This window comes from Astatotilapia calliptera, chromosome 19, assembly GCF_900246225.1.
Source record: "Astatotilapia calliptera chromosome 19, fAstCal1.2, whole genome shotgun sequence".
NCBI lineage: Eukaryota > Metazoa > Chordata > Actinopteri > Cichliformes > Cichlidae > Astatotilapia > Astatotilapia calliptera.
The window spans coordinates 16,343,490-16,358,317 of NC_039320.1; the positions used below are offsets into that span (position 1 = coordinate 16,343,490).

Here is a 14,828-nt window from a genome sequence, read left to right on the forward strand (position 1 = left end):
TTTTTGTCTGTAGTTTTGAATAGATTTGTTTCTGTAAGTTTTAAGAAAATGTTTAAAGTTTAGTTTTTTATATTATTGAAATTGTTTATTTGATTTTTATCCTCTAATACTGGGGTAATTTCACATCTTTAAGAAGTTTAGAGTAAATATTAAAGTAAACACAACACTTTGTAAAAGGAATTGACCCAGAGCTACACAATCATCTCAGTCTCAGTGTTAGGAAGCGCAAATGATTCCTTATGTTTGACATGTTCAAAAAGTCAGTGAAACTGGTCGATATGACTGAAACTAGCACCACTGAATGAACAATGTCATCCCACTGTTCATTCAGTGGTGCTAGTTTCAGTCGTTATGCAACGTACTGTTTATAAGATTGGGGAAACCTGCAGTCAGCTGAGGCTGAAGAAGTCATTTGGATGAGTGACGAAACGTTTCTCCCACTGAAAACGCTACGACATCCAGATGAACAGAATCAACCTTTTGGGTTTTGTTTTGTTTTCCTAAGTTTTTATTTTATTTTTGCAGTTGCAAATTTCAGCGGGCCCTGTACAAGTTTCACACATGAAGATCAGTATAATGTAGCTGGAGGACTGTTTTTAAATTGTATTTAATTCGAAAACAGTTGATTACTTTTGTTAAACTTCCTGAATTAAAGTTGGAAGTCGACACTTCAATTGCATATTGATTGTTTGATTTAAAATCCACTGGGGTGGTGTATAGAGGCAAAATGACAAAAATTGAGTCCCTGTCCAAATTTACAACTAGTGCTATTTATAATTAGCTTGCATTAAAAATACAGGCTTGGTGTTTAAATGATTAGACATTTTTCAAACTTACTCAAACATCGTACTGAGTTAGTTGTATTAATATAATATCGTACTTTCCTTAAAGCAATTTGATTTTTTTCTTAACTTGCCTGTACCGTACAATGTATATAATAAGTAACTGGACAGAAAAACACCAACAGTATTAGGATTTAAATATATGAGCTATTTTCCAGCTAGTTACATCATTAAAATGTTGTTAATATAAAGATCTACATTCCAATCATGTATTCAAGTCACAAAATATTATCATTTATGCTTTTAGACACTTTTTACTCTTGTACATTTTGAATGCGCTATTTTTTTTTTTTCAACTTAGTCTCCCTTCATGCACATGTTTTCGGTTGTGGCTGGTTAGATTTAGACTTCTCTGCAACATTCAAACTAAAAGAAATGTTTTGCATGTTCACATCAAGTTTGGGAGAAAGCAGCTTTTATTCTGGATGTCCTTTTTTTTTTTTTTTTTAAGATAAACAAGGAAGTTTGCCAATACTATCTTTTTTCTTTTAACCAACTGATAAGTCATCGGTTTAAATAATATCCAGATTGTTAAGATGATGAATGAAAATATTATTTTAGAAATATATTATTACACTACTACTACAGTGTTATCAGAATAGGAACGACTGAAAGCTAAAAGTAATTTTTTTTTTCATTCATTCTGTTTAATAAGTAATTTTCATCAAACATGAGTTATTTGTATGTAACACATTCATCCACTTTTCAGGGTCGTGGGGAGCACTGCAGCCTATCCCAGCTGTATTAGGGGGAGAGGCAGGGTACACCCTGGACAGGTCGCCAGTCTGTTGCAGGGCTAACACATAGACAGAGACAACCAATCTCACTCACATTCACTCCTGTATTCACACCTATGGGCAATTTAGTGTTTCCAATTAAACTAACCCCACCTGCATGTCTTTGGGAGGAAGCCGAAGTACCGCGGAGAACCCACTCAAACACCACACAGAAAGACCCCGGCCTGATGGTGGAATTGAACTCAGTTGAACTCCTCTATATTAAATCACCTGTGAAAATATAATTGAATGCGATGTCAAGTCACTGCATATGTTTAATCTAAAAATCAAATTTGAGGCTAATTATTTAAAAACAAATAATAAGAGTTAGATACCATAACTCTCCAAATAGATTTTGTGTAATATGTGTTTAGCGGTGAACTCTTTATCAGTTCACCCTGCCTAGAAAGAGTTGTCAGTTGCTCCTAAATCTCATTTGACTAAACATTTGTATTCGTAATATACTTAGAGCAAATGAGTTCTTTATTTTAAGGTCAGACCACTAATGATTATCCAAAAGGGACCCATAAAAGTTCTGCATTACAGAGCTTCTCTATACACTCGGTCTGTATTATAAGGTCTGTTAGCACATAAAGGCTATGTAAAAACTGTAAAGGGTAAATATAGATACTTGGTATAGAGGTGATTTGCCATTGCAGTCATGTGAAAAGAGTTTGCTTTAAGATATATGCAGTACTCACTGGTCTTCAATGATAAGGTGGTGTACAACAAATTCAGAAGGAAAATTAACAATTCAATCAATTATTCAACACATAATACATGCAATAATACATTAAGAAGGGATTGGACCGTTAATTTACTAAAATGTACTTAAGATCATCAGTTTACGCTCAAAGATGTTTTTACTTTGAGAGTTGAGATTTGTGTCAAATAAGGACATATCACTGGTAAACAGGAGATGGCAACCAACCTGATATTGACATATAAGGACCTGTGGAGGAGTTCAAAGTTCAAACAAAAAGAATTTAAGGGGAAAAATCATTAGGGTGAAACATTAATGTATGCTGAACTGCTAAAAGCTGAAGGTTACACAGAAGAAGGAGTTGGAAAAAAACTGAAAATGTTTTAAATGTAAATTAGAAAACCCTAAGAAATGAGAAAAGAACATTTAGAGTCAGAAAACATCTGAATGAATATTAAAAGGTCATATTCTTTGAATCACTGAATGACTCAAATGTGATCCCTCCACTTTGATCCACACAGTTTAAAAAGTTTAAATGCCTGAGCTTTGAAAGACACGGTGTTGGAAAGAGAACAATAATGGCGACAATTTGAGGGTAAAATGATGGCTGTAACACTGTGGACACAGCAGCAGTTGAAAGAGAAGTGCTTAAGATGGATCTTGGTACAGTGGCAGGCAGAGCTCGTTAAGCAGGCAGGTGTGAGCCTGGTTGCTATAGTGACCGCACCCAATGGCTCCATACACACGTACACAGACATGCGCCTCACTTTTGCTGCTTAAAATGAACAGAAAAGTCAGGCCGAAACAAATCGCTCCCAAATGAAAAGTAAAAGTCGTATTGACAAAATTCTTTCACCGTGAGCGACAGCAATGTCTAGTCTACCTAATTCTCAGTTTTCATGCCTGTGGAGCTTATTATATGGACGTGGTGACAGTGGAAAGACACCATGCTCTTCTGATTTTCAAACGAACCTTCTGAGCCGTTTTAACATTAGAGTCTATGGAAGAGTTGGAGGGAGGAGGCTGTGCATTGGTGACATTTACGAAAGAACCATAACACATATTACAATAGTAAACACATTGGATGAAAGAGGACAACGATGGCTACGTTTTGAGGGTAAAATGATGGCTGTAGAGCAAACGCTGTGGACACAGCAGCAGTTTTAAAAAAGATTTTAAGATTAATTTTTTTGCTCCTCTCACTCTAGCAGTTGAGCTGTCTCACTCTAGCCCCAACATTCCGTCCCATACACACCCATTATAAACTCTGAAACGGGTGAAAAAACATCATGAAACTTAAACTGGAACTGAAGAAAAAGTAATAAAATGAATGGCTATCTACTGGCTAGTTGCTACATGCAACTAAGTAAATGCAACAGTTTATCTCCTATAAATCCAGCTTTTATCCTTTGTGTATTTTCCCAGTCCAAGACGAAATACTCCAAGAAACCCAAACAAATTCCCACTTATAGTCAAAAGCATGTATATAAACCTCACATTAACACATGCTTAAGTTACTCTGAAGCACCAAGTTGAACACTGAATAAACAATATAATACTGTTTGAAGGCAAACATCAGTGATATAAAAACTCTCCTTTTCATATATGACATCATAAAAACTATGCCTCATATCTAATAAATAAACTTCACTTTTGCTGTAGTGTGGAGTTATTCAGGTGACACTGCACTTTCTGTACACATAGTTTCAAAAATGAAAACCATATTACACACAAACACCATTCAGTCTCTGTTTTTGATAGTCAAATTAGTGGTACATGACAGCCTTTTTACTTTGCATGTCTATCTGCAGTAACCTCTACAGGTCATCTACTGCTGTCACGTTAAAAAATACTTCAGTCTTCTGTTGACCATTTCCTTGTGAGCAGCAGTAGGGATACCTGGTGCACCTTCATCATTTTGGGGCTCTAATGGGTCCTTCTACCATCCTGTACACCAGGTTAGTAAAAATTTAAGTATTTATGATTTTCCTCAATGTGACCATTTAAAAATAATTTGGCTGAAAATAGTGTTTTTAAGAAACTTGGAATTTCTTAAATATGTATTTGAAATTTGATCCTGAATTGTGGATGGCTATGGCTCAAGAGGTATTAGAATTTTGGAAGTATGAACCCTGGCAGTCAGTATAAGACGGGCACCTCAATTTCAACTTATTTTATATTTCTTTTGTGTAATACATCAGGATTTTTATATGTTAGAGTAATTTGTATTAGAGCTAGCTTTTAATATATTGTATTTTTTAATGTTGGTAATTTTCACTACTGTCCTTGCTGTCTTGGAGCAATTGTGACCACATAGTTTCCTCTGGGATAAGTTAAGTATTCTGATTCTGACTCTGCTTCACTCTGCATGCAAAAATGGCCTCTCTCTTTCCTTTATTAATGAGCTCTATCATCTCTTTAATCATATCGCCATTTTAAGCTTTGCAAAGGCAGATTTTTTTTGCTGGTGTTGCATGGAAGTGCAACATTTTAATTATAGTATTTATAATTAATAAATGCTATTGTTTGCCAAATGCTTTTTAAAAATATCATTTATTTTTCCAAAAACAGGATGTGGACCTTTTTATTTCTTTACATCTTGGGCATAAATTTCTGCCAGGTTTGTTGATTACATCAATTAAACATTTTGATCTTAAATATCAACTGTATCATGAAATAAAAAAAAAAATTGAAACACTTTTCTTTCACAGGCTGATAACTCAACCCAAATGCTTTATGCCAAACTGATAATAGACAAAAGTGCAATTGCAAATATCACGAGCATACTGAAGAATTTTACGTATAAGAATACATTTGTTGAAGCACCTGTAATGACAACAGGTAAACTAATTTCCAATCTTCCACATCATGCTGTGATTTCTGAAGAAAATACTTTTATAACCTCTAACTCTAACCCTGCATAACTCTTGTCCTTATAAGTGTGCACAAATGGTACCGGCAGCAAAGAATGTGAATGCAAACCAGACCACAGATGGAACGATACTTTCTGTCAGTCTAATCGAAAATGTTGCAGCAATAAAACATGCACTTTGGATAAAAGTGCAGACGCAAAGTGTGTCCTAAGCACCACAGGTATTTATATATATTTATTATATATATATATATATATATATATATATACATATATATATATATATATATATATACACACACATATATATATACTGACATTTTCTTGCTCACAGTTACCATTACAGGATCTTTGAAAATTGCACAGGCAAACAAATATGAAAAGTGTCTGAAAGGCACAGAAACCACGGACTATAAAGACTGCAGAAATGACTTGATGAAACAGGTAATAAACAGTCATTTAAAAAATATATAATGTCTTTATCACCGCAATAATAAATAAAGAATACTATTATTAACTCTTTTTTCCATCCTTTGTTACCTCTTAGATGAAAACAGCGTACAGCACTCTGAGGGGATTTGACTTTTTAAACATTACAGGATTCAGGTATATTCGTGCAATCACAAATTAAATGTTTTATTAAATTTATTTTAGATATGTGACTAAAATCTGTCTTTGTTTTTTATTGAAGGCTCGGAAGCCTCTTCATAGATTTTACAATGAGCGTCGCTTCCACTGTCAATTCACAAACTCTGATTAACATTTCAGAAGCCATCAGCCGAAATCTGTCAGCCTCGCTTGATATGGAGACTGCAGGTAATGTAAACTACCTGTGGAGGGCGCAGTTAATTCCAACCTGGACGGAAGGGTTTTTTTTTTCTTAAATTTTATATAAATTCTGTTAGATTGTGTTTTAGATATCATTTTAGCGCTCCTTGAGTATCATTCTCCACCAACATATCAGACTGAAATATCTCGACAGCTACTGGAGGGACTACCATGAAATTTTATGCATATTATAAATACGTTTTTCACTGTGTAAATTGTTATTAACGCTCTTATTTAAAGGAACAGTTCAGCTAAATAACCTTTCAATCGTTGACAAATTGCTGCCCGCTAAAATCCCAATTTTATTTCTTTGTTTCTATTATAAAATGATAACCTGAGGTCAACAATGCTTTGGATGCAGTCATATTACTCTGATAAAGATCAAGAAAATATGAGTGAGAGACAAAAATCTCTCTGAACCTCATGCATCTTGTTTTAGTTTATAATAATGTGCTCTAAAGGTGGTGTTGTAAAGGCTCTTTTAGCACATTCACTTCACCGGATGCACCTTTCTTCTTTTCCTCACCTTTGATTGGGTGTGGCGCTTTCCATTAATTGCACTCACTTGTCACCCGTTATATAAGGACTGCACTCACCTACAGCTCACTCTTTCTTCACTCCCACATGGGGCGGCAGCTGAGAGATAGCAGTCCATGTGTGTCTTTCCTTTGCTCATTATTCAATAAAACAAAAAACCTGCAAGTGAGTACTGACTGTTCAGTCTCATCCTGGCCGGATGAGCCCGTGATGGTAACTATCTCCAACCTCCTCTGGACCTTCCTCTAAAACAGATGGTTTATCTGCAGCTGCAGTGCTATTCAACCTATGGTGTTCATGGAACTGTAAAGGTTTTCAAGTTTCAATGACTGGCCGCAAGGTGGCAGTATTTCCATATGCCATACCATCTAGATGTATGTGGTTTCCATGGCAACTGATTATCATTTGTTTGTTCTCTGTAGGTGTTGTCCGCTTAATAATGCCAAACTACATGCCGGTCTCTTATGGGGACACTGACAAAATCATCACTTGCATAGCAACGGAGGACCTTGGAACTACACCACAGTGGAGTATAACAAACATCAATGGGCAATATGACATAACTAATGGAACAGTTTCAACTGTCACAACATTATCAAAAACAGAGAGTCAAATCCAGCTTAATGAAGTGACAGAACTCTGGAAAGGTATGTTTGTTTGTATGTATGTGAGACTTTTATATAATTAGTGTAAACCCAGAAAAAAACTAAATAAATTGTACAATACATGTTTAAGCAATTAAAAAATAAAGAAATAAAGATTTTTCTTTACATCTCGACTGTGATACAAATTAAAACTTGTATATGCAATTTGATATTTCTTTCTTTCTTTTTTTTCTTTATGTCAGAATGTTAAATAAATATTTCATTCACTTTTTTTCTGGGAATGTTTCAGGCTTTAAATGGTTAACTAGTTTGGCACTATGAGCTGAAAAACTCAGTATCACTATCTGGATTAAATCTAATTCCTACTTGTACCAGCTTTAACCACGTTTTTTTTTTTCTAGGAACATACTTGTGTCTCTACCAACAAACCAAAAAGTTTGGCAATGACAGTACAATCAACATATTACACAAAGGCAGTGATGTACTGGATGTAGCTCTATTGCCAGACATTGCTGTTTTCACTGTGCCATCATTTCCACGCTGCAAAACTAAAACTGATGTTCTCCAAGTAGCAGCCCAGTGTGAGATAAATAATAGCACTGAACCTTATGCTGTCTCATGGAATGGTGACGGCCTCAAAGATTATTCAGAAACTTCGGGTATGGATATTTCCTTTTCTTTTCTTTTCTTTTCTTTTCTTTTCTTTTCTTATTTGCCAAATAATTTTATTTCAAAATAGTTATTTTGCAAGAACTGTTATGAAAATCCATGACATGAATGTATCATTCTTGCAGCTGACAAAACACAAATTTATTCGGCTCAAAAAATTATCGACTGTGGTGTAAACAACAACAATCAAACTACAGCATCGTGTATATTTAAAAACAGAAAAAATCAAAATAAAAGTGCTTCGGTGCCCTTCAACATCATTGCCGGTAAGTTATTGCATTTTGTAATAAAAATTAAACACATAGCTTAAAAAAAAAAATCTTACTTGTCTTTGGCAGAAATAAATGAATTTTTTTTTAATCTGATTTAGTTTTATTCAAAAAGTGCCACTTCACTAAAGTTGTCTGAAGTTGCTGATATTTTAAGATAAACCAACTAAAATATTTATAAATAATTACTTACCTTAATAAGGACAGTCAAAAGATTTGCCATTTTAAATGCCCAAAAATGTATTCATAATTAATTACAATTAAATTAAAAAAAATAGAAATAAAAAGAAGTGATATTTGTAGCTGTAAGACACACATATTTTATTATGGGTTTTGTTTATACTTTTCTTTTTTTTTTATCCCGCTTTAGAGTATGTAATTAATTAATATTTTGCAGGTCTAAAGGTTTGGTAAATACAGCCTCAGATAAACTACAAAACATGGAATATTACACTGTGTCATTATTTATTTAACAAAAAACTAAGCAAAAATACAGAAGCAGTGTGTGAAAAACTAAATACACACTTCCTGCTGATTAACTGACCGTCAGTGTCATGGTCCTGGGTCGTGTGGCTCAGTGTTTTGAGTTTTTTGGTATTTTGATATTCATTGTTTATGTTTGGCTGTCATTTATTTGTCCAAAGCTCATTTTAGGTTGCCATGTTAGTTATTTTGTTGATTAAGTTCCCCTTGTGTTTTAACCCCTGTGTTAAGTGTCACTCGTCGCCCTTCAGGTGCTTACTTATGTCCTTGCCTCATCTCCAGTATCCCTTTTCCCTCTGTATGTTTCTACAGTGTTCATTCTCCACGTCAGTCCACCATGTCCACGTCGTTGTCTGTCTTGTGTTTCATGTTGTTTAGCTCATGTCAGGTCTGCGTCTTATTATGTTTCCTGTTTTACTTTGAAGGGTACTTTTGTTCATTGTTTTAGTTTTACTTCCACTGTGGCGTCATTATGTTCATTCTAGTCAGCTGTTCCCTCATATTTTTCCACTCCTGATCACCCGTTGAGTGTATTTAGTCCGTGTGTTTCCGTTTAGTCATCGTCAGGTCATCTGTTATACTTCCCCCATGTCATGTCAGGGTTTCTGGTGTTTTGCATGATTGTGTTCAGGGCATGTTCATTGTTTTAACTCTTGGTTTTTCCTCACAGTTTCTATCATGCTCACTATCATGTTCAGGTCTGGTATCACAGTTTTGTCATAGTGTCATAGTTCATTCATAGTTGGCAGTCTCGCCCAGTTTAGGTTTAGTTTTAGTTCTTGCCACTGTTGATAATGTCTTGTTGTATGTTCCTGGTTTTCATCAGCCACAATAAACAGCTCGCTTATAGTTTACCACAGTTTTGTCCTCCTCCGTGTCCTGCTTTTGGGTCTACTTCCTAATCACCGGCGTACCCTGCCATGAGTATGTTTGGGAGTAAGTCAGTAAGTTTGAGCACCTCTGTAAAAGCAGATCAGTTTGCTGATCTGGAGCATTCAGTAGTGTGTTAACACATAAGAAAGACACCAACAATGATCTTAAAGGAACAACTGTTACTCACCATCCTGGGTGGGGTTTTAAGACCAAACAAGTGAACGTCCATCATTCAGCAATACGAAATATTACTCACAAGTGGAAGATGTTCAAGACAGCCGTAAATCTTCTCAGGAGTGCACATCCTAGCAACCCAAGGTCAGACTGTGCAGACAAATTACATAAAAACCCAAGAGCTACATCTCAGACGCAGTTAGCATGTTAAATGTTAATGTTAAACACAATATAATTACAAAAAGGCAGAATGAGTGTTACTTGTTTGGAAGGGCTGTCAGGAGTCAACTCTTCTCTTTAAAAACAAATTGACAGCATGGCTTAGGTTTGCAAAGTTGCATCTGAACAAACCACAGGACTTCTGGAACACTGTCCTTTGAAAAGACAGGACCAACGTGGAGAGGTTTGTCCACAATAAAGGTTGTTCTACAAGCTACTGAATCATGGGGTGTACTTAATGAGGGTGGACACAGTGCTTCTGCATGTAACTTGACACAGAATATAAATGTATTAAAAATGTTGTGTATCTGAGGTTGTAGTTAAATAGTTTGTGAATCTGTTAAGGTCCAGAGGATTTATTTTATATTGTTGTGATATATAAAACCTTTGAAGTGAAAGAGGGTGCACTTTCTTTTTACCATGACAGTAGTAGTTTGTAATAATAGATATAGTAATAGTGATATGTACAGTGTAAAATAAAATGGGGTAAAGTATTAAATTGCTTCTTATACTTATTATATAAAAAATAGGAGAGTGTTTTAGAATCATGAATGAATGCAGGCTATATTGATTACTTCAAAGATGAGAGAGTGTTTCTGGAGAGACCAAATTTTTATGAGACATTATAGGATATAATTTCTGCAACAGAAATTGATTTGAACTCACCATTCTCTAAATTAACTTTTGATATTGTCTTAGTTAATGTATGAAAGTTTCTTCGCCAAAACAGAAGGTGACCTGTACTGTCGGGCTCAAGGTGTATGGGGAGACACCAAAGCTGGTTTCACTTCAGTCTTAAAATGCACAAACTCTGCTGGGCAAAGAACAAGGAAATGCAAGTAAGAATCCAACTGCTGATCATATTTATTATGTAATAATGTATCAGTTATTTGTTTGACTATTTTTATTTATTTATTTGTATTGAAATGGCTCCAAGAGTCCACCAACAATGATTGTTTGCATTTGTGACTGGGGACATCATTTGACCAGTTCATAAGTGAACATTTATTTGTGACACTTAAGATATTAAGATATTCAATATTAAAATTCATATTTTCAGCTTAAATGAACAATGGGAAGATGAGGTGTCAGGATGTGTGAACTCAGACCTCTACAACGTACTGCAAAATGCAAAAGTAAGTAAGCTTACGTTTCATAATTGATGTTAAGAAATTGTTTCCATATGATGGGAAAGTAACTTAATAATCTCAAACTTAATATAGCAACAAATTCTCCAACTGTAACAAGATTTTTACGCAACAGAAAAATGGAAAGTTGTTCATCTTTTTGTCAAACTCACTGTAGCTGATACAATTAGGCTTGACTAATTCATATGTGCTCTTGTTACAGATTTCTGACACTGGACTTGGGGCATTAGATAAAAATGCAGAAACAATATTTTCTAACCTTAACAATGTCACTCAAAATTCAGGGCGTATTAACACTTTTGCTAATGTGAACGCATCAGTTGATGTACTCAGCACCATGAGTAACAAACTGAAAGTAGTAGACAATGTAACCACAACTAAAGTAAGTATCAAAGAAGCTTTATTTTTATTATTATTTAAATTCTTTAACAAATATTAAAATGAGTAAGTATAAATACTTGTACGTAAAGTTGGAATCTTTAAGAGTTACAAGGAAACAAATTTCCAATCTATTTATTCACTTTTTTGAATACATTAACAGTTTTACTATTTACAATTAGTTCATTGCTAATGCAAATCAAGAATTTCCTGCTGCTGTTACTTCATATTAAAAGAGTTCAAGTGCTGAATAACCCTGTTCCTTTTATTGTGAAGAAGCCACAGGAAGCCACACGTCACCACCTTAGCCATTGTTCAATTCAATTCAAATCAGTTATATTAATATAGCGCCAAATCACAACAACAGTCACCTCAAGTTATTCGTTTTGACAGTGGTTTACTCAAAGAAATCGAGGGTCAATTAATGACCAACTAGGGAAGCAGTTAAGAAGCTGCATGTGTTAAACTTTGACTAGTTCAGTCTTTTGTGATTCATTTTAAGCATCGTAGTTATACCACCCTCAAAACTTTGTTGTTCTTTTCAGAATTTCCTGGCCTCATCTAGTAATCTGCTGGATGGGTCTCTTGAAAACTCATGGAACAAACCAGATCCTGAAAGCAACAAGAGCCTGGCTGAGAAATATCTGCAGTCAGTTGAGTATTTAATTAAGATATCAAACATAAGTAATGATTCTGATCAAAAAAATATACATATAGACACATGCAGCGGAGATGAATGCACCAATACGGTGTTCAATGCCACAGTCACTGTTAGAAGCTCAGGAAATGGCACTGTAAAAACAGCTGGATTCAAATACCTGCAGGACTATTTGCCCAATACAACACAAACATTTAACATCAACAGCATTGTTGTGTCAACAACCACTCAACGGGGAAAAGACCTTGAGATTACACTAAAGTTCCCATTGCTCAAACCAAGGCCTCGCCATGTTGAACTGCAATGTGTCTCATGGAACTACAACCAGAGCAATTGGACAGATGGAGGATGTGTATGGGGGGGCGCTTCTAAACCTGACGAGTGCACTTGCAATCATCTGACTTCATTTGCCATTCTGATGTCTCGGTGTCCCATTGAAATCCCTTACATGAGCGAGATAACGTACGCTGGACTTTCTGCATCAGTGGTGTCACTCGTTATCAGCCTCCTGATAGAACTGATCGTCTGGAGCAAAGTAGTCAAGACAAATACTCTACACTTGCGCCACACCGCCCACGTGAACATTTCTCTTTGTTTGCTGGTGGCAGATTGCTGTTTTCTGGCATCTTCTCAACCAGAGATCATTTCAGAAATCTGGTGTAGAATTGCAGCTCTTCTGAAGCATTTCTGCTACCTGGCCATGTTCTTTTGGATGTTGAGCCTGAGCACCATGCTCCTTCATCAGGCAGTTTTCCTGTTTCACAAAGTGGGCAAGAAAACCTATCTGAGGTTCTCGTTGATCCTGGGCTACATTTGTCCTTTTCTCATTGTTTTCATCACATTTCTCACCAACAACGGCGGCGCTCAAGACGCGTATTTCAGTTTGGAAACATGTTGGCTGGTTTATTCTGGACTTCTGAAAGGAACCATCTATACATTCATTCTCCCAGTTGGTATAATTGTTTTCATCAACTTGTTTGCCATGATAGTGGTAATCATGAAGCTTCTGGACCATAAGATCACAGAAAAGTCTCATGAGAAAGAAATACAGGCTGCCAAAACTGTCCTGAGATCAGTTATTCTTCTGACTCCAATCTTTGGTTTGCCATGGATTTTTGGATTTGCAACATTTATTATGGACCTCACAGCTGGAGCTGTGACTTTAGCTGTGAACTACGCTTTTGTTGTGCTCAATGCATTCCAGGTATGGTCACAATTATTAAACTGATCAGACTCAATATCTGTTCTGCTAAAAGCATTACTTTTTTTAAAAAATGCTTGTTTTTCATTTCTAGGGTTTGTTTATTTTGTTGACCACGTGCCTGGGGGACAGAATGGTAAAGTCATTTACTTCTAGAGATAAGAGGCCTACCTAGTTTAGTTAGGATTAGTTAGATGCTGCTGTATCACTGTGATAATATTCGAATATATTTAAAGTTTGAAGCCAATGGCATGATCTAAAATCCACAGCTGAATCGATGTCATTATTGTTGTAGTTGTTCTCAGGTTTATTCTGTGTTATTTCAATTATTGTAATGAAATTATTATCAACAGTCATCAAAAATATCCTTGGAAATCTTTTCATCAAATGTTTTTATTCTGATTTTCACAGACCCGTGAAGCACTGCTGAATTCTTTCAGGAAAAAAGTAAGTGAACCACAGCTTGTTTGTAAATAACCGTGGTAACTCATAATGAATGACACACATCTGTTTCCTCTGTTCTGCAGGCTCCACCAACCATCAGCGAAAGCTCCACAAAGTTGGAAACAACAACTAAAAAGTCCTAAACAACACCTGCACACATGTATACTCACAAAACACTACATTTAAATCAAATATATTCGATTCATGAGCTACATTTACTCTTTGATGTGACTGTTTCTTTGTTGTTTATTTTGAGTAATACAAGTCAGAAATTGTCATAATTGTTATATGCATATCTGTGTTTCTTTGTTCAATATACATATTCATATGAAATGTGATTTAATAATACTGTACATTGCATGTTTTAAATATGTTTTAAATAGCACTTAGCAGTAAAGAGCTGAAGAAAAACTCTCAGCTGAAAGGATAGAAGAAAACCTGCGTGAGGATTTTATTTCTGTAAATGGGATTTGGGCTCACATCTTGCTTCAGTTTTTAAGTTTTCTTTGTCCCGTTCTGCCCACTCCTCATCTGTGTCATCCACTGAAACCCCTTCACGGGCTGCTTGTGTACAATAAACATGTCACCCTGTCTCTTCTCTGTAACACACAAAAACAAGAATGTATACTCGTCATGTATAAAGATTATACTCTTGGTTATTGTTAATAAAATTACAAGAATCTGAGGTGTGAACTGGGCTTTATGTCATACTGCTCCAACTGCTTTGTAGTCCTTGCCATGCCGATCCTGCGCCCTCTGACGGCGTCCTTGCTTGTGTGGCCTTGCAGATGAAATACAAACCTCGGCCATATCGTTAGCAGCAGTTCTCCACTGTAATCAGTGCACTTGGTAACTAACTGTGTTAAAATTTAGTAGCCTGAAAAATAGGCTCTGGATCTTTCACTTTTCCAGGATAGAGTAACCTGTAATAACCCTTTGAGAGATTTTATAATAATACACAGGCTTTTACCTTGTTTACTCATCCAATTAATCTACTGCGAGCTAATGATGATTTCTAATACTGAACTTGTGACTAAGAGGAGGATGGGCACATTCAGGGTGGAAGAAGCACACTGAAAAAAGGGATTGGCCATCTCTTGGGTTTATGTAAGCATCTTGCATGTATTCAACACAACTGCTTCATGCTTT

General features: G+C 35.6%; 1 protein-coding gene across 1 annotated transcript; it reads left to right on the plus strand.

The window, feature by feature from the left end:
- Positions 1 to 4,197: 4,197 nt before the first annotated feature.
- Positions 4,198 to 14,364, plus strand: LOC113012733 (adhesion G-protein coupled receptor F1-like). Its single transcript, XM_026153038.1, has 17 exons — positions 4,198 to 4,279; positions 4,893 to 4,941; positions 5,033 to 5,162; positions 5,262 to 5,414; positions 5,528 to 5,637; positions 5,741 to 5,799; positions 5,885 to 6,009; positions 6,981 to 7,205; positions 7,565 to 7,822; positions 7,958 to 8,098; positions 10,581 to 10,689; positions 10,911 to 10,986; positions 11,201 to 11,380; positions 11,922 to 13,238; positions 13,330 to 13,371; positions 13,647 to 13,682; positions 13,763 to 14,364. Exons 1-17 carry the CDS (start codon positions 4,251 to 4,253, stop codon positions 13,820 to 13,822), a joined length of 3,099 nt encoding a protein of 1,032 aa, XP_026008823.1. The 5' UTR covers positions 4,198 to 4,250; the 3' UTR covers positions 13,823 to 14,364.
- Positions 14,365 to 14,828: the final 464 nt, after the last annotated feature.

Coding starts and splice junctions, on each gene's coding strand:
- LOC113012733 (XM_026153038.1), top strand. CDS start 4,251: ATGGGTCCTTCTACCATCCTGTACACCAG. Junction 10,690..10,910: donor CAAAGAACAAGGAAATGCAA/GTAAGAATCCAA, acceptor TCATATTTTCAG/CTTAAATGAACAATGGGAAG. Junction 13,372..13,646: donor CGTGCCTGGGGGACAGAATG/GTAAAGTCATTT, acceptor TGATTTTCACAG/ACCCGTGAAGCACTGCTGAA.